Source organism: Ovis aries, chromosome 4, assembly GCF_016772045.2.
Source record: "Ovis aries strain OAR_USU_Benz2616 breed Rambouillet chromosome 4, ARS-UI_Ramb_v3.0, whole genome shotgun sequence".
NCBI lineage: Eukaryota > Metazoa > Chordata > Mammalia > Artiodactyla > Bovidae > Ovis > Ovis aries.
This window is the reverse complement of record NC_056057.1, coordinates 89078653-89104822: the sequence shown is the minus strand read 5'-3', so window position 1 is coordinate 89104822 and position 26170 is coordinate 89078653. Positions and strand designations below refer to the sequence as shown.

At 36.9% G+C, this 26170-nt stretch overlaps 1 protein-coding gene across 7 annotated transcripts in view; it reads left to right on the top strand.

The window, feature by feature from the left end:
* The window catches only part of SLC13A1 (solute carrier family 13 member 1), a 100827-nt gene that overhangs the window by 62216 nt on the left and 12441 nt on the right, over positions 1–26170 (top strand). For 6 of the 7 annotated variants that reach the window (XM_042248758.1, XM_042248757.1, XM_042248756.1 and 3 more), the window contains 5 exons: positions 2116–2222; positions 4405–4514; positions 8299–8460; positions 10464–10601; positions 12249–12405. In XM_042248758.1, the coding sequence (XP_042104692.1) occupies positions 2116–2222; positions 4405–4514; positions 8299–8460; positions 10464–10601; positions 12249–12386 (655 nt within the window). In that variant the 3' untranslated portion in view covers positions 12387–12405. Of the gene's footprint in view, positions 1–2115; positions 2223–4404; positions 4515–5172; positions 5504–8298; positions 8461–10463; positions 10602–12248; positions 12406–26170 lie in introns of those variants that run through there. The other variant, XM_060415086.1, reaches the window with a different exon arrangement.

Sequence of the window (26170 nt, the reverse complement as noted above, 5' to 3'; positions counted from 1 at the left end):
CCACATGGATTGAAGAAATTCTTGCATCAGAGCCTTCTGGTTATATAGGTATTGCCAACATTTTTTTAAAGCCGCCAAGTGTGCTCGCCAATTCCTAGTGAGCACACAAGAGCAACAGTGCAGTGTGGGGCATATTTTCAAGGGTCAGCTGCAGCTTTATAGACTTTTTCTTTCCATTAGGGTGAAACCTTTTCATTTCAAGAAGTCTAAACAAAAGGAAATATCCAATCACTTATAGCAAGCTGTTCATAGCAAACTGTTGTTTAATAGTTTGATTTAAACTTTATGGTTTTGTAATAAGACCTAGACCAACAGAAAATATAATTCTTCCTCCTTTTAAAAATGCCACTCCTATCATTCCAGGTGGGGAAAGTCCTAAACCCCGATGTGTAAAAACCAAATGAAATCAAACAATGGCGAACAAAAACCAGGCAGAAACCCCAATAGGAAATTCAATATAATCAGTTTCTATTTCTCCTCCTTATGGGAGGAAAATGTAACTCAGATGTTTTGTCTGTAGCAGGAAAACAAAGTGTATTTGCTTTAAGGAGGCACCCATGTTGTCTCAAATTCTGAGAGAAAACAATAAGAAAAGAAAAAAAAGCTTTGAAAGAGGAGGGAATTTGCATATATATATCTAATTGGCAATTATGTTTTTAAATTTCCAGAGCAAATAAAATTTACCTCAGCTTAATATTTTGTAATATTGAGACAACCTTAGTTCCTAATAAACTAAATATAAAATGATAATAGCTTTAAAAGTCTCTTAAAGAGCAATTATTTCTGTATTTATGGCTTAATTTTGTATGAGGTATAAATACTCTAGAATATATTTGTAATGTAGAGATTTTAGACATTTAGAGTTTCTGAAGCTAGAATGATAAATCAAGATTTATTGCTACCACCTCATGTTTTCATTCCATCTGTTTGAACCTGGAAAGATTTCAATATGTCTTTTCATATAAAACAAAATCAGATTACATGATGCCTGAGCTAATTTGGCAAAAATCCAACAAAAATTATAACTGAAATAAAAGAAATAAGGAACTATCAAATAATAAATATTGGTTACATTTTTTGAATAAATTATATCAAGGCAGCATTTCACTCCACAATGAAAGAAAGTCTATATTTAGGGGGAAAAAAGCTGCTTTATAAAATTGTCAGATTGAATAAAATAATGGATTTCCTTGATTATCTAGATTGTTCAAGTAATTGTACAGGAATAAAGAGGCTCTTTACTATGTGTGCATTGCTGAGTTACAAGGTAGTAAAATAATCTTAGGGTACACACTCTGCTTTTCAGACTCAAAGATTCACTAATTAATATGCTGACTTTTAAAACTGATTTTTAATTATTTCTTCCTGTTTCATTCATGTCTGGTCTCCAGGTGCTTCTTAACTGTTGGGGTATCTGGAAACCTGTCTTACTTGCAGGAATGGCCTGGTATTTCTAAGACCCCATCTGTTTCTGAATAACTCTTAATTTGTACAGCGATCATCTGTGAGCATCTCAAAGCCATTCTGATAATTAATATTCTTGATTGAGTTTCATAGGGTACAAAGCTTCAAATGAGTCGATTTCATTGCTATGGTATGGCCAGGGCCTATAAACACAGAAGCAGATGTTCTATCTTGGAGAAACAGATCAATTCCTTTTCACAATTTACAGAAGAGTTTTAAAAGACTCTGGAAACATCCATGCCTTGCCACAATTCAATAGTAGCCTTTTATAGACAATTATGTAGGACTTGGCCTATTGTTTCAACCTCAATGTTTTGTCAATATGATTAAAATAAATAATCCAGAGAATAAAGTATTTACCAGATCTGTCAGCTTTACCTGAAAGGGAACTTTTGGCCTAGCATATCAACATGTGTAAACATGATTCTTAAAAATAAGGAGACCTATGAAAACAATGGGGATGTGGTCTGAGATTTTCATTTTCACTCAGTTTCAGTTTTAGTTGTGAATCCATAGATTATAGAGCGGATTATCCAGAATAAATAACCAAGACCACCACTCCTACTTCTATGCTGTTAGCATAATCAGTTGGTGCTTAGTTCGTACAAATCCTTGATGGCATTTTTTAATGCACACACTTATCTTTTTTAGGTATCCCGGTTTTGCTACAGATTCAACTGTTGCTTTACTTATAGGACTCCTGTTCTTTCTTATCCCAGCTAAGAGATTGACCAAAACTACACCTACAGGAGAAACCGGTTGAGTATTATTTATGATTCTGAATGAATTTGACAGAAGAGCAAAAGTACAAAATTTCCTTGGTTTCAGCTAACACTGTAGAACAGAAGGAATGGACATGAACACAGCTGCTGGTTTACATCTTCTGTTTACACACTGCAACACCTGTTCAGACTGCACCCTTCCTCTCCTCATACGAAGGACCATCTTACTTTGTAGAAGCTAGAAGTAGATTTCTTTACACACCATGGTTAGTTAGAATTCTACTATGGGTGATACCATTTGGTCTATCATAAGCTCATTGTCCTGGTCATAATCAGAAATAATCTTTCTATTGACAAATACAGGAGCAAGAACTTGGCAGTTATACTTCAGGATGAGCCTTCAGTAATAAATTCTGAGGATCTAAAAATGTGAGGAGTTTCAAGGGAAGAGTATTTACAGCCTCATAGTAGCCTTGGAGAAAATGCAAATCTACCTCACACTTAGCCATAACCTGGTGTCACAGAAGAAAGAAACCATATTCAATGGGAGATTTCATTGTCTTCATTACACATGGACAAGAAAGTGTGTCTGCTTGTTTGAGTATAAATACTAAACACTTCTTCTCATCCATGCCTATGCTTTATACTATTAACACAACAAGTTTTGGGTAGTCAAATTCCTATGTTGTCAATATGGGAAGATGGTTTAAAATTGTTTGGAAATAGGCTGGTAGAGTTGTGGGGTTTTGTTTATTCATTCATTAGTCATTGATTTATTTGCTGGGGTGGAACTGGTTGCCATGCAGTTAGACTGGTCCACTTGACTACTTGAGTCGGAATAGATGAGTGACTGATGAGTCAGATTTCCAGGACGTGATATACGTAAACAGTATAGCATAGAAATAAATGCCTTTTGTTCTTCATTTGAGACCAGCGTATCTCAAATGTGTTATAAGAAGGTTGTGTAATATAGAGCAGAGATTCCTATGAGACCCCAAGGTCTCTGACCATTGCAATCAAAGCCCTAAGGGCTTGCAGTAGTGTGTTCTCCATGGCTTAACTTCTCTGACCCCTACTTCTGAGTCCTCCTCTCAGAAAGAGCTTTGCCTTCTCCACCATCCTCTCTCTTATCATTCTTTAACTCCTCTTCTCCCTGATAAACTGAGTCACATTAGGTTTTAAAATGCAAGATAAGACATAAAATGGACTTCCCAGATGGCTCGGCCTAAAGAATCCACCTGCCAATGCAGGAGACATGGGTTTGATCGCTGGGTCGGGAAGATCACCTGGAATAGGAAGTTTGATTTAAATCCTATGGACAGAGGAGCCTTGTGGGCTACAGTCCATGGGGTCACAAAAGAGTCAGAAATGACTTAGCAACTAAACAACAAGAAGACATAAAACATTCAGTTTTACATAAGAACAGTCAGAGATGTTAGTGTTTAACAGGATATATGGTCTTAATTCAAGCAGAAAATACCAAACTTTCCACCAACAATGAGCGTTGGTTTGGTTTAAGTTTGTGGGAAGGAAACAGGAAGAGGACTTCTTAGTAATCTTAAAAGCTTACCATGTAGAAGGTTGCCTGGTACACACAAAAGTTAAATGGGCACAAAATCCATGTTCATGGATGACATTATTTCTAAGCAAATCAATGGAGTTATCAGAATCCAAATACCAAGAGAAATCCTTGCGATTATTGCTTTACGAGCATTTTAAGGGTTTCCTGAATAATAAGAAAATTATTTAATCCGAACTTTGAATTATATTAAACTGAAATTCAGGTGAATCTATCATGACCCTCCTCATGATTTGAAAAAAAAATATTCAAATAAATACGAGTGAATGATAATGTTCAACAGATGCTGTTGTATCAATGGTGGATTGCAGATAGCCCAATGCACTTGTTACTCAGGGTAGGCAAAAATGTTAGTGTAATGAATGAATGAATGGCTAGTATTATATATGATGTTATCATTTATCTAATTTTTTTCTATAGTAAAATGCAAAGAAGTTTTCCAAATTAAGGCATTTTTCTTGTTTTATAATATAATGTTCTACCTAAGCCAGGTAGAAATTACTCAAAGTCTAGATCAAGTTTCCTATATAAGAATAATACAGAAATATTAAAAACTTTTAATGAGATGGCTATTTAAGATAATATGAAATGTCATATAATATTTAAGCAATGTTTAACTGTAGGACTTTTGTTTTTCAGTTGCTTTTGATTACTCTCCACTGATTACTTGGAAAGAATTCCAGTCATTCATGCCCTGGGATATAGCCATTCTTGTTGGTGGAGGGTTTGCCTTGGCAGATGGCTGTGAGGTAATACTCTGTGTCTAAGATACCTAGCAGTTAACTAAGCTATTCAAAAGAAGGACACAAGGACAGTCAAGCTTTTGGAATGCTCATTCTATCACTGTAATGATGCAGATTTCAGTAGCCAAGCAGTAACTATACCACACAGATGAGGTGAGTCCTGAGTTCAGGAATTTCTGTGAGCATAAATCACCATTTTTATGATGTCCCAGCATATCAAAAGAAAGATAAATATAATTCTTAATCCATGAAATAGGATTAGAAGAGAAGCTTAATAATAAAAATAACATATAAAAGTCACTTATACAGACTCCTTGTAAAACATCTTTTTGTTGTTTGTACCCTTACCTTATCTCATGATGAATTTAAGTAGCTCTCAGATTTCTCTGCAATTATGTGCTATGCTAAGTTGCTTCAGTCATGACTCTTTGAGACACTATGGACTGTAGCCTGCCAGACTCCTCTGTCCATGGGATTCTCTAGGCAAGAATACTGAAGTATATCATGGTCCTAATATTGCCAAAGAAGAATGAGAAACAATACACCTGCATTACATTATTGTTACATATTCAATACATTAAAATTACTACATATATGCTTATTCAATGAAGTCCAGAAAGAATTTCACATAGCCATGTTAAATATTTATTATGTCTAATTTTAGGAGGGCTTCCCTGGTGGCTCAGCTGGTAAAGAATCCACCTACCATGCAGGAGACCCCAGTTCAATTCCTGGATTGGGAAGATCCGAGGGAGAACGGATAGGCTACCCACTCCAGTATTCTTGGGCTTCCTTGGTGGCTCAGCTGGTGAAGAATCCGCCTGCAGTGTAGGAGACCTGGTTTCGATCCCTGGATTGGGAAGATCCCCTGGAGAAGGGAATGGTTAGCCACTCCAGTATCCTGGCCTGGAGAATTCCATGGACTGTATAGTATCATTTTAGGAAGAAATGAAATCATCGTGAGAAATAAAGTTGGCTATTTCTTTGGTCCATCATCTATGCAGCTGATATAAAGTAAAAGTCTGGGGAAACCTTTGTCCCTTGAAATTGCCCTGGTTATAGGGTTGCTAGAAGAAGAATATCTTCCCCTGAAATTCCATGAAAATTCTCTACTCTTTAATTATTCTTGGCCTAGTAGCCTTGCATGAAACACTCAAAACTCATGAACATTTCATTTCCTTATTCAGTCATCAAAGTAAAAGCAATGGTGAGAGAAATATCATGTCCAGCCCTTCAATTTCCCTAAAGTTAATTTTTTCTGTTTTTCAAGACAAATAGCTACCTGTTCTGTCCTATTCTTGACAGTCTAAGGAAAAACTGTGTTTTGCTTCTGACTTTATTGTCAGTTTTTCCATATGAGATTTGGATACTGAGCTTTCAGCAATTTGGTAATATGTGAAAGTCTTAAAAATTGTGTCAACTCTGAGTGCCACTTATGATATTGTTTCAAGTCTAGATTTGACTTGCTTCATAGACTGTTCAAGTATAAACGATAACAATAGAAGACAAAGACACTTTTCTACTAGCTCAGTAGTAAGGAGATCTGGTTTCTCAGAATAAATAACTTCCATTCCTGTATCGGTTAATTTGAATTGTGAGGAACTCAGAATCAGCAACTCTAGTGTTGATGTCAATATGTTCATCTCTTCTTCCCAGAATATCTGTCACTCAAAGTGGTTTTAAAAGCATTGGCCAGACTCTAGAATTGCAGAATGGAAGGAAATGATAAGGTGTGAACTTAATCTGATTCACTAGACTCTCTCTCTGGAAGAAGTAGGGAAAACTTGGAAGATCTCTACTTAGCTGTGAAAATCCTAGCACAAAGCCTCAGATTTCTGTGGAATACCCAAAATCACCCTACCTCTGAGTGGTCAGCTTGAAGCCATGAGCATGATGATATGATCTCAGTGGCTTCCCGAGGTGAAGGACTGTATGTGATGTAATCATTTCCAACTGCATCTAATCTTACCTAATAAGATTAGGTAATCTAATTTTATCTAATACATAGGTAAAATCCATTCTAATTTTACCTAATACATAGGTAAAATCCATTCTTTAAATATTGATATATTTAAAGAAGAATTTGTGCTAATGTGATTTAAATGGTAAATAGTCTTTTTCATTGAAAAATCAAAACCCCAAACAAAAATATAAGTCAAAACTAGAATAATATATACAACATCTGGTTATCAGATCTGGGGATGTTTTTGCCAGCTTCTGATCTTGTCACTAGAGCCTTGCTGATGTCCATACTACTTTGTTATCCGTGTACAAATTCACACACGCAGGAGCTCAGTGAAATCTCACAAATGGAGGATTGTCCCTTCCATTTGTAGGAGAAAAACAGAATAACATATCTGTTCATCTGAGTATGACTGATTTTCCTGTATTATGCACAGCGTATCCAAGGTCTGGACATCAGGCTTCTAAAGAACCCACTGGAAGCCACAGGAAATGGAGCAATAATTATTTGTACATCCAGAATTCTAAAAAGGTTGATATATCAAAGTAATGTGAAAAGAAAAGAAAGAGGTTTTCAGACATGCAGAAACTAAAGAAATTTACTTTCCAGGCACCAATTATCGGGAAGTTACAGAAGATGTGGTCCTGTGGGCCATCAACACAAAGGAGTTAACAAGATAGGATTCCCACAGCAGAAAGAGGTGAAGGGGACCCGTAAGTGATCTAGTGAATAGAAGTCTCTTTATAAAAGTAAAGTAGATCTAAAGAGCAACTAGTCCCAGTGTAGCAAGAGGAGGAAATACTCCAAAATCAACATCTCCATCAGGGAAAATGAAAAAGAACAATTACCTGAAATGTCTGTCTACTTGTGAGGAGTTTTCTACTTTTACTGGAGAGTGTACTGGAGGATTAGTGATGGGTGCTTAAAACACTAAGCAAGCGAAAGAATAGGGAAATCATTTCTTGGAAAAACAAACAAAAACTAAAACAGAACAGCTAAAGCAATCACAGGACACTAAGTGGCTCAGTTGTGAACCATATTCATATGATCATAATGGCAAAATTTAACTACCGATTTAACCTAAAATGTTGATATATGAATTTAAGGGAATGGGGAGCAGGGACAAGAAATACATGTATGATGAAAGGTTTTATAAAACTGAATTTTCGTGTACATATTAGAACATCAGTGTTTCATCCCTGGGTCAAGAAGATCCCTTGGAGCAGGAAATGGCAGCCTGCTGTAGTATTCTTGTCTGGAAAATTCCACAGGCAGAGGAGCCTGTCAGGCTATAGTCCAAGCAGTTGCAAAGAGTCAGACACAACTGAGCAAGCATGCTTGCTCCAAATAATGTCCAAAACTGAAAATTTAGAAATATTAAAAAGTAGAATTTTGTAAGATAGCTATCATAAACATAAACGTGGGAATAAGTAGCTAATGTGAATGAAAGTTGTTGCCTCTGAGGAACACAGCTTAAATGTGGGAAGAGGAAGACCAGAAAGGATGCTCCTTTTCTTAAAGCCCTGTAGTACTACATGGCTTTTTATGCCCATATATAATAATTGGATGTAATTCAAATGTAACTGAAAAAATGGGGGAAGACAATCCAAACTTCCTAAAGCTTGTTAGTGATGTTAAAATAAGAATAACTAAGAACTTCACAATGTCATAGTCACCTAGATCTAAAAAACCACAGGAAAATATGAAAGATTAAAATGATAATTTAGAAACTGAGTCCTTACGTCAAATAATGCTTTTTTATATATTTAAATTGTCTGATTAAATGAATTATTAATGAATAACACATATTGCAAATTTGTTTTTTAGGAGTCAGGACTATCTAAGTGGATAGGAAATAAATTATCTCCTTTAGGTTCATTACCAGTCTGGCTAATAATTCTGATATCTTCTCTGCTCGTCACATCTTTAACAGAGGTAGCCAGCAATCCAGCTACCATTACCCTCCTTCTTCCAATACTATCTCCATTGGTGAGTATTTCATTTATCTTATTTATTCTCTTCATTAAAAGAATCGTGTTCTACTTTGCATGTTCTCATATTGTGGTGTAGAATCATTTGGGGCCTGAATGGTTCCCCATAGGTAACTTACAAGGTTGCTGCTGCTGCTGCTGCTGTAAGTCGCTTCAGTCGTGTCCGACTCTGTGTGACCCCATAGACGGCAGCCCACCAGGCTCCGCCGTCCTGGGATTCTCCAGGCAAGAACACTGGAGTGGGTTGCCATTTCCTTCTCCAATGCATGAAAGTGAAGTTTGCTTAGTCATGTCCGACTCCTAGCGACCCCATGGACTGCAGCCTACCAGGCTCCTCCATCCATGGGATTTGCCAGGCAAGAGTACTGGAGTGGGTTGCCATTGCCTTCTCTGACTTACAAGGTTAGTTGGCCTTATTCACATTCATATTTTCTTAAGAGACCTCAACTCAGGAGAACTCTTTTATTCCATGTTCAAGCAGCAGGATCTTAAGAGAACCCTCTACCTTCTTTCTGACCATAGTCTTCCTTTACAGATAAATAGGAGGGCCAACCCAGACCTTTCCCAGCTCTAGAAAATTTTGAGATTCAGTGCTCCCTGACAACTTTTATATTTAGATCTCTAACATTGATACTTCTCCCTCCAGAAGATGTCTTGATGTTTTGAGAAGCACTTCATATAAGGGATTTGCAAGGGAATAAAAAGCCAGGTTTACATCTCAGGCTTCAAGCTTGAATGTCTCCAACACAGCTCTGTACAGCCTAAGAAAAATATTAAAAGATAAGTAAGAAGCAGATTTGCAAAGAGAGAGAGGGAAAAACTGTCTCTCTTCTCCACAACTAGATGGCAATTACGAGAAATAGCTTCAACTAAAATGTTTTTCTTTCCTCGGCAGATGATTTTGGTGAAAGGAAAACACTTTAGATGCAGAAAGATTGCCCTTCTGGAATTGTTCTGCTACCAGCTCAAGGTGCAGACACTGGCACTCTTGAGTGGCTTAAATTAGAAAAGAAATGTAGGCGGGTGGATATTAGTGAAATACAATTTGGAATTTTTCTGGGGTTTATTTCTCAACAGGGAGCAGTTAAATAATTAAGAACAGTAGTAACTCTTTTGTGATGATCCCTAAGTAAAATTTAAATTATATAACTCACAGAGGCAGTAAGTTAATGGAATGATGACAATCTTTGGAGCCAAAGGAACCTGAGAGCCTACTAAGCTCTAACTGCTTGCCAGCTATGTTTTTGGATCAGTTACTTTAGCCTCTGTGGACCTCAGGTTCTTCATCTGCTATTTGGGGCTATAATTACCATCTCTTAAGGCCGTAGTGAAAATTAAGTTGTATATACAAATATATGAAGTTATTATATTATGCTATACATTATATACCATTAAACTTTATATGTATATATAAATATATAACTTTAATATATTATATATAATATATATAAATATATTATATATATATATATACATATATATTTGAGATTCCCTGGTAGCTCAGTTGGTAAAGAATCTGCTTACAATGCAGGAGACCCCAGTTCAATTCCTGGGTTGGGAAGATCCCCTGGAGAAGGGATAGGCTACCCACTCCAGTATTCTGGTATTCTGGCCTGGAGAATTTCATGGAGGGTCAGTTATGACTGAACAACTTTCACTTTCATATATAAATACTTACATATTATGTGGTAACATGTATATAAACACTTAGCATGGCACTTAGCACTAGATAAACAGTTGCTGTTTTCATTTTGTTTCTGAGATAAATGATACTTTACTTTCTGAATGAACTGAGTTATAATGCTTAGATGGATATCAATCACCATATAAACAACCGAAAGAAGAAGATACGTTTTCTAAAAAATTTTTAAAAGTGTGTTTATGTGTATTATTTTGTCTTTATATTTCAACCTGCTTCTGGGAAATTTATTATAATAATTTTGCTCATTTTTATGGCTATCTCAAAATTTTACTTAGACTCCTTTTTATCTTTTCCAACAGGCTGAAGCCATTCACGTCAACCCTCTTTATATTTTGTTACCTTCTACTCTGTGTACCTCATTTGCTTTCCTCCTACCAGTAGCAAACCCACCCAATGCTATTGTTTTTTCATATGGCCATCTAAAAGTTATGGACATGGTGAGTGAACTGAAAGAATGCTATCAGGTCCAGTAGACATTATTTTGTGATGTCTTGGGTTTTCTATTCTTTTATAAACTAATCAACTGGTAGGAAATGTATAGTTTGAGTCCTGCTTTGAATGTGAGTGCATGTGACTGGCCCTAGAATTGTTTTTAAGAATGATAACCTGGAGCAAACGTGCCATTAATATTTACAGTCACAAATACAGAGATATTGAATGCCTCAGTAATATGCTGGAAGAGGAAGAGAGCATAGAATATACTCAACACAATGGTTTAAGCTTAGGGCTTGTCAAGATCAGGATCCAACTTGACCTAGCCAAATAGAAGAAGTAGGGTGAATGAAATTTAGCAATCAAGCACTGTGGTTTTCTATCACAAATATTTACACAACTGACATTTGCTCTGAATAAAATGTTGGGCTCAGTGCCTGACTGATCGAAAGTCATCTTTGTTTTTCTGATTCTAATAGTGACACCTGAAATAAAATGAAGTGAAATTAGCACAGCAAGGAATAATAGAAATTATAAGTGACAAAATGTATACATTTTGCCAAATACAAAAGTCATGGTAGTGAAGAACTAGTTTGAGAATATCCTGGTCTTCTCTTAAACTTGATCACCCACTTCTGAACCAAACCAAGCAAGAATATAACTAAAGGCTATTCAGTGAGCCTGCTGTGCAAATGCAGTTCCAAGTTAAGCCCCAGTTCCTTCCTTCTACACAGATTGCTGTTCCTAAGCCCCTGTAACATAAAAATTCTGTAAATGCCTCTATGCAGAAGTCACATAATTTACTTTGGGCTTACAAATGTGCATAATATACAATATAAACAATGTGCTAAGCTTGTGAATTTAAAAAAATCTTCTAAAATAAATGAGTGGCTTGCATGGACAGAAACTCTGTAATATTCATTGTTAGGCATCCCATTTTGCCTTAGGGCTTCATATTTTAACACAGAGAATGCTGAGATAGGCAAGCTTTCTCTGTAAAGATCCAGAGAGTAAATATTTGAGACTCTGGGTCATAGGGGTCTCTGTAACAACTACCGCATCATAAAAGCAGCCAACAAAAGTATGTACACAAATGGGCAAAACTGTGGTCCCAGGAAACTTGGTTTACAAAGCAGTTTATGGGCAGGAGTTTGCCAATCTCTGCAATTTGAGATGGTTCAGTGGATACCAGAATAATGATATCAGAGCTAGAAGAATGAGAACTTTGAGAAAGATGAGTGGAAGGGATATTAGATCTCTGGTAAGAGAATATTGAAATGAATATGAAGGATTCAGTTTTCATATAGTGACCTGAAGCATATTCACTGAAATACCAAACCAGAAAACTCAAATCTTGATTTGACCTGAATTGGCAGATTTTTTAAGGGATTTTTCTCTAAGTGTAATGACTTCAGTACATTCCTAAGAGAAACTTCTCTGATGCTCTCCAACTAAATGACATTTAGTTGGGAACAGATTCTTTTTTGGCATAAATGGAAGGACTTGTCTTATGAAACATACAATTGATACTAATCACTTAAGATGCATGTAAATCTGCATATGCCTTCTGCAACAGTATTCCAATTCTCCCAATTTGTTTTGTTTTATTTTCGTTTTTTTGAGACTAACATTCAAGCTCTTTCATATTCAAGGTTAAAGCTGGACTCGGCGTTAATATTGTGGGTGTCGCTGTGGTGATGCTTGGCATGTTTACCTGGATTGTACCTATGTTTGACCTCCACACTTATCCTTCCTGGGCTCCTCCAATTAGTAATGAGACAACGCCATGACAAGCTTGACTATTCTGTGGTGAGTTTCAGAAACCACTACAAAGCCTTCACTGCAAACTTTGGCTCTAGAAAATTGATGATTCTTAAATCAGTCCTGGTGTAGTTGCTGTAGTTCCAGTGAACACCCCAAGATCTGTTTTAAGATGCAACCAAGAGCATCTATGTGCCTTCATCAAGAAGCCTTCAGTTGAGATTTCGCTTAAGGACCATATGCATCCTACTTCATCACAAGAATAATTCATAACTTGATCTTCAAAGAAATGAGGTCATTTGCTTCATCTTCCACTTTGGGTTCAGTGTAACATTTCAGATGTCCATTTATTATTACAAAAACTTTCCATGAAGCTAGAAATAGGAAATAAAATATACAAGTTAATTAGGTACTTGTATAAATCATTTCTGTAGTGTTCTAGAGTGTTGTCCAAGGGAATTTTCTGGAAAAAGTCAAAGCTGTGGTCATCTAGTGGTGCAAAAGAAAAGTTTAATCTAAATAAGGTGTACATCCCATCATCTAAAAGAGATTCCAATCAGATTACTCTTGATATAGCTACATACTATAACAATTGAAAGTAAATATATATATATATATAACTGAACCCACTAAACAACAGAAAACAGATAAGAATTTCCACTTGATCTTATGGTTCATACTTGTATGATCTCAGTGCACTGAGAAATGTATTTTGTTGCTCTATGGCTAAGGCTTGTTATGATTTCCACCATTAGCACAGTATAGTTAGAAAAGAAAGCTAAACAGTATAGAACTATTAACACATTTGTCTATTTGTGTAGCAGTTTTGCTTAAGCATTTATTTTATTTTATAGTTTTCTGTGATTGTGGGTTTCAGTCTGTCTGCCCTATTTCATAGCTATATAATGTCATATGTAAAAACAAAAGATTAAGAAATTTACATGAGTTATCACTGTTTATACAAGTATAGAAAAAAGTCATATAATTCCAATCCATTACATCAATATCGAAAGAAATACCAGACGAAAATTAAAGAATAAAAGTTGAAACTGTTGATATATTCACAAAAGAGAAAAATAAGTTATCTATGGGGAAATCAAAGGGAAAAAGAACTGAACATTTAAACAAAAGTAAGAAGAAAATAGTGTCCTAGCATTCGGGATATGAAAGATCAAGGTCTACTGGCATTCTAAAATTAAACTAAATGGAAAAAATTCACAAAGCCAAAAGAAAGGTGTACAGTTAGGAAAATACGGAAAAATTAAAACAGAGCAATTCTCATGTTAAAAATAAAATAGAAGACAAGGTTAAAACAGACCTTTAATAGCTTCTTTAATTTTCATAGAAGTCCTCAGGGATGGTTTTGTGTGTGTATGTGTAAATAACATTATTTATAAAGTTATTCTTGAAAATTAAATATGATAAACAGGATCTTTTAAGTTATAAATTTAAAAAAGTATATATAATTTTATACATATATAAAATTAAATATTCATGTTCCTTATTTGTTTATTCAGTTCAGTTCAGTTCAGTTCAGTCGCTCGGTCATGTCCGACTCTTTGCAACCCCATGAATTGCAGCACGCCAGGCCTCCCTGTCCATCACCAACTCCCAGTCAATGCAAAATTTATCATTTTTTCAGTAAAAAATGTGTCCATTTAATCATTACAGTATATTATTATTGCTTTGTGTGTATCACCTCTGTTCACCCTGTTTATCTGTTCCCTTACCTATCATATGTTGCACATTTATTTATGATCCACAGTATTTATTACTTTTCTGCCTTTTGCTAGTCATTCAATTTATCACTGTTGAATTATATGATGAATATATTTTCATTATGAAGAAATGAAACAACTTTCAAATTATAATGAGTACATTTTGCTTTCAAGAAAATAATATAAACATTTCAGCTTGAATCATTTTAATGAATTACTTCCAACAGCTGCCAGCTGAGTACAAGAAAAATGATACTTAGTCAAAATTTGTTTAAGTGAGCCATATGGTTCTCTTGTTACATCTTTATGTCTAGTTGATATATCAGAAATGACTTAACTCATCCGTTTCACATTTGTCCCATTTATATCAGAGTTCTCAAGCTCTTTTAGTTTGAGAGGTATGCACTGTCTTTGAAAGTTTCCAACTGACAGCCCAAACAGATGATCAAACAAATCTTTGTCCTCCCACTCTAAAATAGGTATCATTTTTGTTATTTTCTTGAGCTTTACTTAGAGGTTACCTAGAAATCTTTGTCACTTTAAATCTCTGTATCCTGCTCAGGGTTTGGATCTTGTCTAGATAATAGCGGCAATTTCACTAAATGCCTATTTACTGTCTGTTTCTGCAAGTGCTTGACGGGCTCCCAGGCACACGTGGTTCCTTTGCTTACTTCAACTGCCACTGTAACATGTCAGCACCTAGAATTCAGATTTCCTTCCTTTCAAATGTGGCACTGTTTTCACCCTACCAGGTCTCCAAGTCTTGGTTCTCTCCTTTTTCGGCCTAGGAGATGAGAAGGTAACTTATGAACTGAATTTATTAGCAAAACTTGATAAAACAATATCATGGCACACTAATTGTGTCTGGACATGCATACTACATATTATTATATATCAAAGGTTATTATTAGATATTTTATTATATCTTTGCCATAGCTAAATATTTAATAAGATTTTTAAAATTAATTTATTTATTTTAATTGGAGGCCAATTACTTTACAATATTGTGGTGGTTTTTTCCAAACATTGACATGAATCAGCCATGGGTATACCTGTGTCCCCCATCCTGAACCCCCCTCCCACCTTCCTCCCCATCCCATCTCTCAGGGTTGTCCCAGTGCACCAGCTTTGAGTGCCCTGTTTCATGCATTGAACTTGGACTGATCATCTATTTCACACATGGTAATATACATGTTTCAATGCTATTCTCTCCAATCATCCCACCCTTGCCTTCTCCCGCAGAGTTCAGAAGTCTGTTCTTTACATCTGCATCTCTTGCTGTCTTGCATATAGGGTCATCATTACCACCTTTCTAAATTCCATATATATGTATTAATATACTGTATTGGTGTTTTTCTTGCTGACTTACTTCACTCTGTATAATATGTTCCAGTTTTGTCTAGTTCATTAGGACTGACTCATTCTTTTTTATAGCTGAGTAATATTCCATTGTGTATATGATTCTTAGTGATGACACTTTTGTTCCAAAGTTTTTTTGATCTAGCTAATGCATGACTATTATCTTATGTGTGGATTTTTCCTAGTTAAGTGTTTTTAGTTTTAGAAGGGAGAGGATTGTACTAGCAATGAAAAAGTAAACTCAAACAAATGGTCAGTTTTATTACTGTAACATAATACACAAATAAAAATAGTTTAAATTGTTACCCTAGGGCAGCATCAGCTGTCTTATTCCCAAATGAAGTACTTTAGGCAAAGTAATAATATACGAGGTAAATTTTAAGTCATGCAAATATCAAAATAAAGGTACAGAGCAAGATCAGACTAGTCCAGGAATAAACACTAAAAACAGCACAAAAATAAAGTAGAAATTGAAAGTTTTTTCCAAATATGAGGACCTTCATTTGTCTAGAAAGAAAAAGACGTGGGGTTTTATAGAAAGAAAGAAAGAAAACGACTTTTCTTAGTGACAGTATAGTGGTATAGATATTGGAGGACAGAGGTGGGGAAGATCTTAAGAGCAAATCATAATAAATATTTTATAAAATGCGTTACTGTGTCAGCAAGAATAATAATAATAATAGAAGTCCTTAGGAGAGAAGTTTGATTTAAAGAACCAGCAAAAATCCAGAGACTTAAGCAAGGACTGAAGACAGAAACTGCTAATCCCTAGAGATCTTGAAATTTTCTTTGAATAAGTATACAGGGAACAAGGGATGGGAGACCAAACTAAGACCCAAGCAAGTTAGGGGTTAAATGGAAAATTACATGGAGACAGGATATCATCTCAGTGAAAATGAGAGAAGAAAAAACCTCCACTTTATAGAGGGAAGCATGAGGAATTTTAATGTTTTGGCCTATGCACTTGGGGAGGAGTAAAATCTCCTTTGAAAATGTATAACCACACAGGTTGGGGGCCTAAAGTCTCAGTATCAGTGTTGTATAAGAGACTTCAACCTGAAATTGCATTTTAAAGCAATCCTGCTGCTGCTGCTGCTAAGTCGCTTCAGTCGTGTCCTAGGTTGATAGTATTCCCAGGTACCTGGCAAAAAAAATAAAATGAACACTGTTTTTCAACTTGAGGCTCAAAGAACTTTTTGGTTTATCATAAAAACTCATAAATTCTGCCAAAACATTAAGTTTTTTGTGCAAGAAACAACATAAACAAAAGAAATAGAATCCAAAGTGCAAAGAGAGCATATATACTAATTACAAAATAAAGCATATAAAGTGAAGATGCATAATGTTTGAAAATATAAAAGAGGGTCTTGGATATATATTATAAGTGTAAGCAGAATTCTAAAAATGTCCTCTTAATGTCTCCTAATTATTCAGTCGAATATTAATTTTTGTACTAATATAAAGGGATTTTGCAGATGTGAATGGTGGTGGTTTAGTCACTAAATTGTGTCCGACTCCTTCTGATCCCATAGACTGTAGCCCTCCAGGTTCCTCTGTCCATGGGATTTCCCAGACAAGAATATTGGAGTGGGTAGCCATTTCCTTCTCCAGGGGATCTTCCCAACCCAGGGATGGAACCCGCATCTCCTGCAGGCAGATTCTTTACCACTGAGCCATTTGCAGACATAGTTAAGCTTATTAATCAGATGACCTTAAAATAGGGAGATTGTCTTAGATTGCTGTTCTTCAGTCACCAAGTTGTGTCCCATTCTTTGCAACCCCAAAGACTGCAGCACCTAAGGCTTTTCTGTCCCTTACCATCTCCCAGAGTTTGCCCAAATTCATGCCCATTGAATCAGTGATGCCACCCAGCCATCCAACCATCTCATTCCATCTAATCGTATTCAGGAGGGCTCAGTGTGATTATATGAGCCTCCTAAAAACAGAAGAGGAAGGCAGAAGAGTCAGGTGGTAAGATGAGACAGAATGGGAAGTCAGAGAGATTTGAAACATGAAAATTGGATGACACCCCCCGCCCCTCCCGCCGCACTGTTGCTGGCTTTGATAATGAAAAGGGTCACAAGCCAGAGAATGCAGGCAATCTTCAGAAACTGAGAATGGCCCTTGGTTAAAACCCAGCAAGGAAACAGAACCCTCTGTCCTACAGTTGTATGGAACTGAATTCAGCCAACATGATAAGCTTGGAAATAAACTGCTTTTAAGAGCCTCTAGTAAGGGTCACAGCCCTGCAAACACCTTGATTTAGTCCAGTGAGACTTGTATTGGAAAAATCTGCTAATCTATAGAGTACTGAGATAATAGTGAGTATTGTTTTAAGTTGCTACATGGTGGTAGTTTGTTTTGGTAACAACAAAAGACAAATACAATATGGAACAAGAGACTGCAAAAAGTAACCAGATAGATATGAAAAGCTGTCAAATAGAAATTTTAGATAGAAAAATTCTAATGATTTGAATTAAAAACTTAATGAATAGGTTAAATAGCACTATACAAACCAGAAAAGGAAATACGTGAATTTGAAGACATATTTTAAAAAAAATTATTCAGAATGCAACACAGAGATATACAGAACTCTGAAGGGAGTTTAAAAATGTAAGCTAGAATGAGAAATGTAAAATACATTTAATCATAAGTCCAAGAGTAGGTCTCAGATGATAATGCATCTGCCTGCAATGTGGGAGACCCAGGTTCGATCCCTGGGTCAGGAAGATTCCCTGGAGAAGGAAATAGCAACCCACTTCAGAACTCTTGCCTGGAAAATCCCATGGTTGGAGGATCCTGGTAGGCTACAGTCCATGGGGTCACAAAGCGTTAGACACGACTGAGCGACTAAACTTTCACCAAGAGTAGATAATAAAAAGAAAAGGAGAAATGCTGTCCCTGAAGATACAGTGGGTGACAATTTTCCAATATTAATGAAAGAAACAAATCAAGTTTTTTTGAAAGCATAAGGCATCCAGAGCAGGATTTTTAGAAAGGAAATATGCCCTCACCTACATGATAGTGAAATAGTAGAACACTCAAAAGAGAGAGTGTTTAAGCAAACTCCAGGAGACAGTGAAGGACAGGGAAGCTTGGCGTGCTGCAATAAATGGCGTTGCAAAGAGTCAGACATGACTTAGACACTGAACAATAATGGCAACAAAAGAAAGAAAAGGACTTCCTTGGTGGTCTAGTGGTTAAGACTCATGCTTCCACTGCAGGGGAAGCAGATTCAATCCCTCATCTGGGAACTAGGATCCCCAGGGCAGCTAAGGTCCCATATGCCACATGGCACAGCCCAAAGAAAGAAAAGATGATAAAGAGAGAAAGAAGACAGACTACACCCAAGGAACTATAGTTAGACAATTAAACCAAGGCTACATCCTCAAAAACAATTGGAAACAGTTAAGAATCTCCAAGTGCTAAAACAAAGAGCTATCAACCCAGAATGATATATCTAGAAAAATCTATGTTTCAAGAATGAAAGAAAACGAAGAAGTTTTCAAACCAACAAAAACTAAGGGAGCTTACCACATGCAAGGCTCATGAAGATACTTCTAAACCATGTATCAAAGGGAAAAGAGAAATAATTCAACACTGAAGGTGTGTCACACAGTAAGAAATGGTGAGTAACCAAATCGGTAAATGTATGGGTTAAGAAAAAGGCTAGAATTAAAATACTGAAAAAGCATAAAATTGCAAGTTCAAAGACAAAGTATTCTAACGTGGCTCTCAACTTTCCATTTTTTCTTTAGAGCAGAACACTTAATTGAACTAAATCCAAGTCAATTTAGTCATTTCAGTGTTTTTTTCCCTGTGTTTCAGCATTTAACTTAGTCAACTTAGGTTTTTGTTTATTAGATACCATATCTTATTCCTTTCTTCTTGCAGTTTTTATCTAACTTCTCTGAACCTTACATATGAAACTCACCCTGGATGAAGCAAGTTTGAGCATATGTAATATAGGTTTCATAGCTTTTGCTGTTCTTGCCTACTAATTTTATCATTTCTGCTACTTCTTATTGCTTGATTTTCCTCATTTAAGAGCTATAGTTTTATTCTTTTTCTTCCTGGCACTGTTTTTTTTTTTTTTTTTAACTGAGAGCCAGACCTTGTTGATTTTACTTTGTTAAATAGTAGGTATGTTTAAGGTATATTTTTATTTCTATAAATATTTTTGTGTTATTCTGGGCACAGTTATTTGGAAACAATTTGCTCCTAAGATTTCTTGGGTAAGATCAAAACAACCTGTACTGGGACTGCCTTTCCCTCCCTGCTGAGGCATCTTTCTTAGTGTTTTACATGATGCTCTGTTACTTTTGAGGTTTTCCACTCTGATTGGAGGGCTTCCCTGGCAGCTCAGATAGTGAAGAATCTGCCTGCAATGCGGGAGAACCGGGTTCAGTCCCTGAGTTGGGACGATCCCCTGGAGAGGGAATGGCAACCCATTCCAGTATTCTTGCCTGCAGAATTCCATGGACAGAGGAGCCTGGTGGGCTACAATCCATGTGGTCACAAATTGTCAGACACAATTGAGCAACTAACACGCACACACACACTCTGGTTGGAGCATGAATTATTCCCAGCACTGTGTGAGCCCTTGTTGATCACTACATCTAATAATTTTACATGATTATTTCTTTACCTTCAGATAGTTTCCTAACAAATATGCTTTGATCAGTATTCAACAGTATAGAGGACAGGATTTCTGGAGATCTTTCTGTCTATACATGTCTCTCTTCTCTGATACTCTGCTCTGCAAACTATAGCCACCTGTCCTCCCCAGACTCCCAACTCCATCTACTCAACTCAGGTTATCATCAACAGGTTCTGCCTGGACTCCCCCTTCCCTGTGCTATAAGTTGAATCAATCATAGGGCTCAACTATTTCCTTCATTTCAGAGATCACTGTCCTGTTTTGCCTGATATCCAGTGTCTGAAAACTGTTATTTCATAAAATTTTTCTTCTTAGTTGTTTCAGGCAGAAGAGTAAATCCTTTTCCTCATGTTGCATCTTGATAAGAGTGGAGGTCTCTAGAGGAGCCAAATTTAAATTATAATCCCTTTTACCCCCTAGTAAACTCGGAATCAGGACAAGCTGAGTTAATCGGCTGGTTCTGAAATCTCCAATTTTAATCACTGGTTTACAGTGAAATCTTAAATAAGAGAGTAAATGGTAGATAAGGAGTCTCTATATTGGTATTCGGAGGTAGAAAAGGTTCTTCTGTGAGTGCAATTTTGAATTTGTTGAGTTTGAGATTTATTCAGAATTTATGAGAGAGTCAAGAAAAACTGACTAAAGTCATTTGAATAGTCCAAATGTGAAGCTGAGGACTGTGGTCAGACCTTTATTTTTAGCTTAAAATACGATGTTTCTATAAGATGAAGTGAGTCTAGAACATACAAAAACAACATGTAAGAAACTGTTTTTTCTTCAACTTCAATACTATGATAGCTACCTAATATTTATATCCTAAATTGTTTGCTATTTATTTTAACTGAAGTATATTTGATTTACAAGATGTTAGTTTCAGGTATACGGCAAAGTGATTCAGTTACATAGGCATGTGTGTTTTTTTCAGATTCTTTTCCCTTACAGGTTATTACAAAATATTGAGTATAGTTCCCTGCGCAATACTACTACTAAACCTAGGTCCAGCTGCTCACTGCTCAAAAGCCAATACCTGAGAGATAAGTGTTAGAAAAACTTTATTTTGGAGGCCAGCAACCAAGGAATAAGGTGGACTCATGTCCAAAAACCAACTCCCAATTGCCACTCAGGCAGCATGTGTGTGCTCAGATGTTTAGTCATGTCCCACTCTTTGTGACACCCTGGACTGTGGCCTCCCAGGCTCCTCTGTCCCTGAGTTTCTCCTGGCAAGAATACTGGAGTGGGTTGCCATTTCCTCTTCCCAGGGTATCTTCCCAACCCGGGGATCGAACCTGTGTCTGTTGCATCTCCTGCCTTGGCAGGTGGATTCTTTACCACTAGTGCCACCTCAAGGGCAAGAGCTTTGAAAGGGGAACTTCAAGGGTGTATTGGCAGAGGGAGCGGGCAGAGAAGCACCGTCAGCTCTGAGAATCATCTCAAAATCAGTAATGTGGTGGTCTGATCAGTGTCACCTTGATTGTTTCAAGTACAGTTAATCTTCAGTTCTAGGATTAATTCCCATTTTTTGAGGCCAGTTCTCAGATTATATGAAACAGAAAAGCTTCTGTCATAGCTACAATGTGGTCATCTTTCTCCACCTGGTAGGGGCTTCAGTATCTGCAAAACAGCCACAGAGTATGGCTCAGAATACTGCCTATAGTCCTTCAGGACTAACTAAAGTTCCTTGATTTTGTTTAATAACTAAGCTGTGATTATTTTGCCTTGTGTAAAGGCTCAGAGTTTAAAGTATAATAAAGCTCTAAGGCTAAGGGAGTGCTTAAACATAGTAGGTCCTTGTTTATCTATTTTATATAGAATAGTGTGTATGCATGCATGCTCTGCAATCCCACAGGCTGTAGCTCATCAGATTCCTTTGTCCATGGAATTTTCCAGGCAGGAATACTGGAATGGCTTGCCATTTCCTCCTCCAGGGAATCTTCCCAACCCAGGGATCGAACTCACATCTCCTGCATTGGCAGGCAGATTCTTTACCACTGAGCCACCTGGGAAGCCCCAGTAGAGTGTATATGGTAATCCCCAAATCCTAATTTATCTCTCCCCCATTGTTCTCCTCTGGTAACCATAAGATTGTTTTCTATGTCTTTGAATCTATTTTTGTTTTGTAAGTTTATTTGTATCATTTTTTAAAAGTTCCACATACAAGCAATATATGATATTTATCTGTCCTACCTCACTTGGTATGATATTCTGTAGGTCCATGCATGCTGCTGCAAATGGTATCTTTGCATTCTTTTTTATGCCTGAGTAATATTTCATTGTATAAATATACCACATCTTCTTTATCCATTTGGAGAAAACCATAATTTGAAAAGATACACACACCCCGATGTTCATCACAGTGCTATTTACAGTAGTACATGCAAGCAACCTACACGTCCATTGACAGATGAACTAATGATATAATTTTAAATTACTATTTTAATTAGAACACAAGATTTCATGGCCATATTTGAAAGTACCTGAGGACAAATATAGTTTCTTGTTTTATGTAAAAAGAATTAGGGGATGTAGAGATTTAAATCTTGGAAAAGTTGTTTAGAAAAATAAGCCAACCTCAAAGTTGGTTCAACCTGAGGAGGCAAGTCTCTGACACAAGATATGGGCTGATAGGAATACTTTATCATCTCAGTAACAAGGCTTTTTGTGGTTCATCTAACAAATGTTAAATGAATAATAAATAATGGCAGGTTATTCCTCAGGGTTTTGGGAAGTCATTTTTACTACAGTCCTTGACATTCCTCTCCATAAACTTTTACTCTCCATCTCAGCTGGGAAAGTAATTGCTTCGGTCAGAGTTGGGATATACTGGCTGTTTTCCAGAGTTGGGGGTCTACTGGGTATGAATAGTTCTGTCCTCAGGTATCTGGGAATTTCTTTGGGATGCCCTGCACTTCCTTCATACAGAACCTACTCATGGGTCCTCCTTACAATTTGAAAAGGGTCAGAATTCATCCTCAGAACTGGAATTTGACAGTCTCTATTACCGCAAAGTTGGTTGAGGCTGTATTTGAGATTTAACTTGCTAGATAATTTATACTTCATGTTAAAGCCAGCTTTACAGTTAATATATTCCTGAAGGCCAGTGTTGCTTATATTTACTTCCCCATTTTTTTTTTTTTAAGCCAGAACTGTAAGGTTGTAAAGAACCTCGGTCTTCCCACAGGAAGAGAAGTCTCATTGGCCATGATTTACATTCTGTCTCCTCTCTCTTGTTTTATCTTCATATATTCACTTGACTAAATAATATAAACAAAGAAAAAAAAAAAAACTCTATTCCCTAAAACACATTTGAACATTTCTAGTAGCTTACCTTTTAAAATCTGATAGTAAAGTACTCTACAAAATGTAAAGCAAGCTTTCAAGAAAGAGTATTTTAAACTAGCAATCCTTCATGTTTATTCTGAAAATAACATATATGGAAAGCAGGCATGATAACCAAACAATCAAGTACTGGTTGCTATAAGATGCTATTCCATCTTGTGCAGCCTCCTCTGAACTTATTTGCCGAACATGGATACTGAATCTGTAGTTAGGTGGTTCTGTGGATGCAGTAAGAGTGTTCAAAGAAGTTTAAAGTAGTCTTCAAATTTAGATATTGTTTAGTGACAAGACAGAGCCAGCATAGTTTATCCAATTTGACACATTATATAGACAAAGTAATTATGTCAAGGTAAAAAAGCTTAACTTAAAAAGATGCCTTTTTAAAGTTTAGTGTGATGAGTTGATTTTCATATACTCTGTGGAATGATTACGAAGATCAAGATAATTAGCACGTTTATTACCTCATGCAGTTACCTCTGCTTCTGCATGTGTGTGTGCCTGTTGTGTATGTGTGTGGTGAGAATGCTTTTTAAACCTAATAAAAATATATATTTTTGAGTGTCTAGACGGAAAGGAAAAACTCATACCTATTCAGTTCAGTTCAGTTCAGTCGCTCAGTCGTGTCCGACTCTTTGCGACCCCATGAATCGCAGCACGCCAGGCCTCCCTGTCCATCACCAACTCCCGGAGTTCACTCAGACTCACGTCCATCGAGTCCATGATGCCATCCTTGCAGTCCAGGGGACTCTCAGAGAGTATTTATAATGTTACTTCCATAGACAGTAGGGTGCCTAGTGTCTAAAATCTCCTCCTCAACGCAGGCTGCAAATATTTAGTGTACACCTGTCCTTTGCCTACATCAATGGCGAAAACATAATGAAGACTGTAGAAATTTTCAAGGTTTGCAGAAGTTTTCCTGGACGATCAGCCTTGTTTATTAATTGCTAATTACAAAGTACAGCCTTCCATCTTTTATTTCCCTGAGCTGGGTTCTTTTAAAATCTCAGTTTCAAATGCATTATATCTCAAGTTTTTGAAGAACGATCTTAGTTCCAGTAGGATTCTTAGTGTCTCTAGTGACACAAGTTGGTCAGGTGTAATTTGAGGGACTTTTCAGCATTGGTGATGTTTTGCATTAACTAAGAGTTAAGAGTTTTGTGGAGTAGTTGTAAATATTTCTTACAGTGTTCTAAAGCCTCTCTCTAATAAGAGTAAATTATGGTTAAAAGAAAAAACACAAAAAATGTGGAGATGGAGATTGGGATGGCAGATGCTGTTGACAGGTTGATTCTAGAAGCACAGGCATCGCTTTCCATCTACACCTGAGCTTTGGTGAACTGAAGAGATGCAAGCAGTGCTCTGCAAACGCAGAGTGATACTGAGCCTCATTTTTCTCTTCCTGTTTTTACTCTTTACAATCCATCTGATTTTCATTTCTACTATCTGAATGGCTGATGGAGTACCTTTTTAGAGCACTCAGAATGTCAGTGTGTGAATTGAAAGATGCATCACACTATAATTGCATGTTCTCAAGGGATTTTCATGTTGTTAACTTTTATTAGAGTCTGATTAAGTGTTCCCTAAGAGACAAAGCCACAGTATCAGAATTATCAAAGCAATCATCACCAGTATATCTTCTAACTCTTCACCATGAAGAAATGTCAGCTTGTGAGTCAGGAGAGTCAATAGTTTCTTGTTGACAATTTATAATCCCTTTTTTCAGCTCTCTTAAAAAATATATATAACAAATGACAATAGATGGGGAAACAGTGGAAACAGTGTCAGACTTTATTTTGGGGGGCTCCAAAATCACTGCAGATGGTGACTGCAGCCATGAAATTAAAAGACGCTTACTCCTTGAAACAAAAGTTATGACCAACCTAGACAGCATATTCAAAAGCAGAGACATTACTTTGCCAACTAAGGTCTATCTAGTCAAGGCTATGATTTTTCCAGTAGTTGTGTGTGGATGTGAGAGTTGGACTGTGAAGAAGGCTGAGCGCCGAAGAATTGATGCTTTTGAACTCTGGTGTTGGAGAAGACTCTTGAGAGTCCCTTGGACTGCAAGGAGATCCAACCAGTCCATTCTGAAGATCAGCCCTGGGATTTCTTTGGAAGGAATGATTCTGAAGCTGAAACTCCAGTACTTTGGCCACCTCATGCAAAGAGTTGACTCATTCGAAAAGACTTTGATGTTGGGAGGGATTGGGGGCAGGAGGAGAAGGGGACGACAGAGGATGAGATGGCTGGATGGCATCACTGAGTCGATGGACGTGAGTCTGAGTGAACTCCGGGAGTTGGTGATGGACAAGGAAGGAGGCCTAGCGTGCTGCGATTCATGGGGTGGCAAAGAGTCGGACATGACTGAGCGACTGCACTGAACTGAACTGAATCACACCCTCTGTCTCTCCAAGTATTGTTCTGAATTCCTGTAAAGGTAAGTATAAAAATTCTCAGAAGAGTTGGAAAACCAGCTATTTCCTTTTTGTTGTTGTTTAGTCACTCCTTCATGTCTGACTGTCTGCGATCTCATGGACTGTACCATGCCAGGCTTCCCTGTCCTTCACTGTCTTCTAGAGTTTGCTAAAACTTATGTCCACTGAGTTGGTGATGTCATCCAACCATCTTGAACTCTGTCGTCTCCTTCTCCTCCTACTCTCAATCTTTCTCAGCATCAGGGTCTTTTCCAATGAGCCAGCTCTTCGCATCAAGTGGCCAAACTATTGGAGCTTCAACTTCA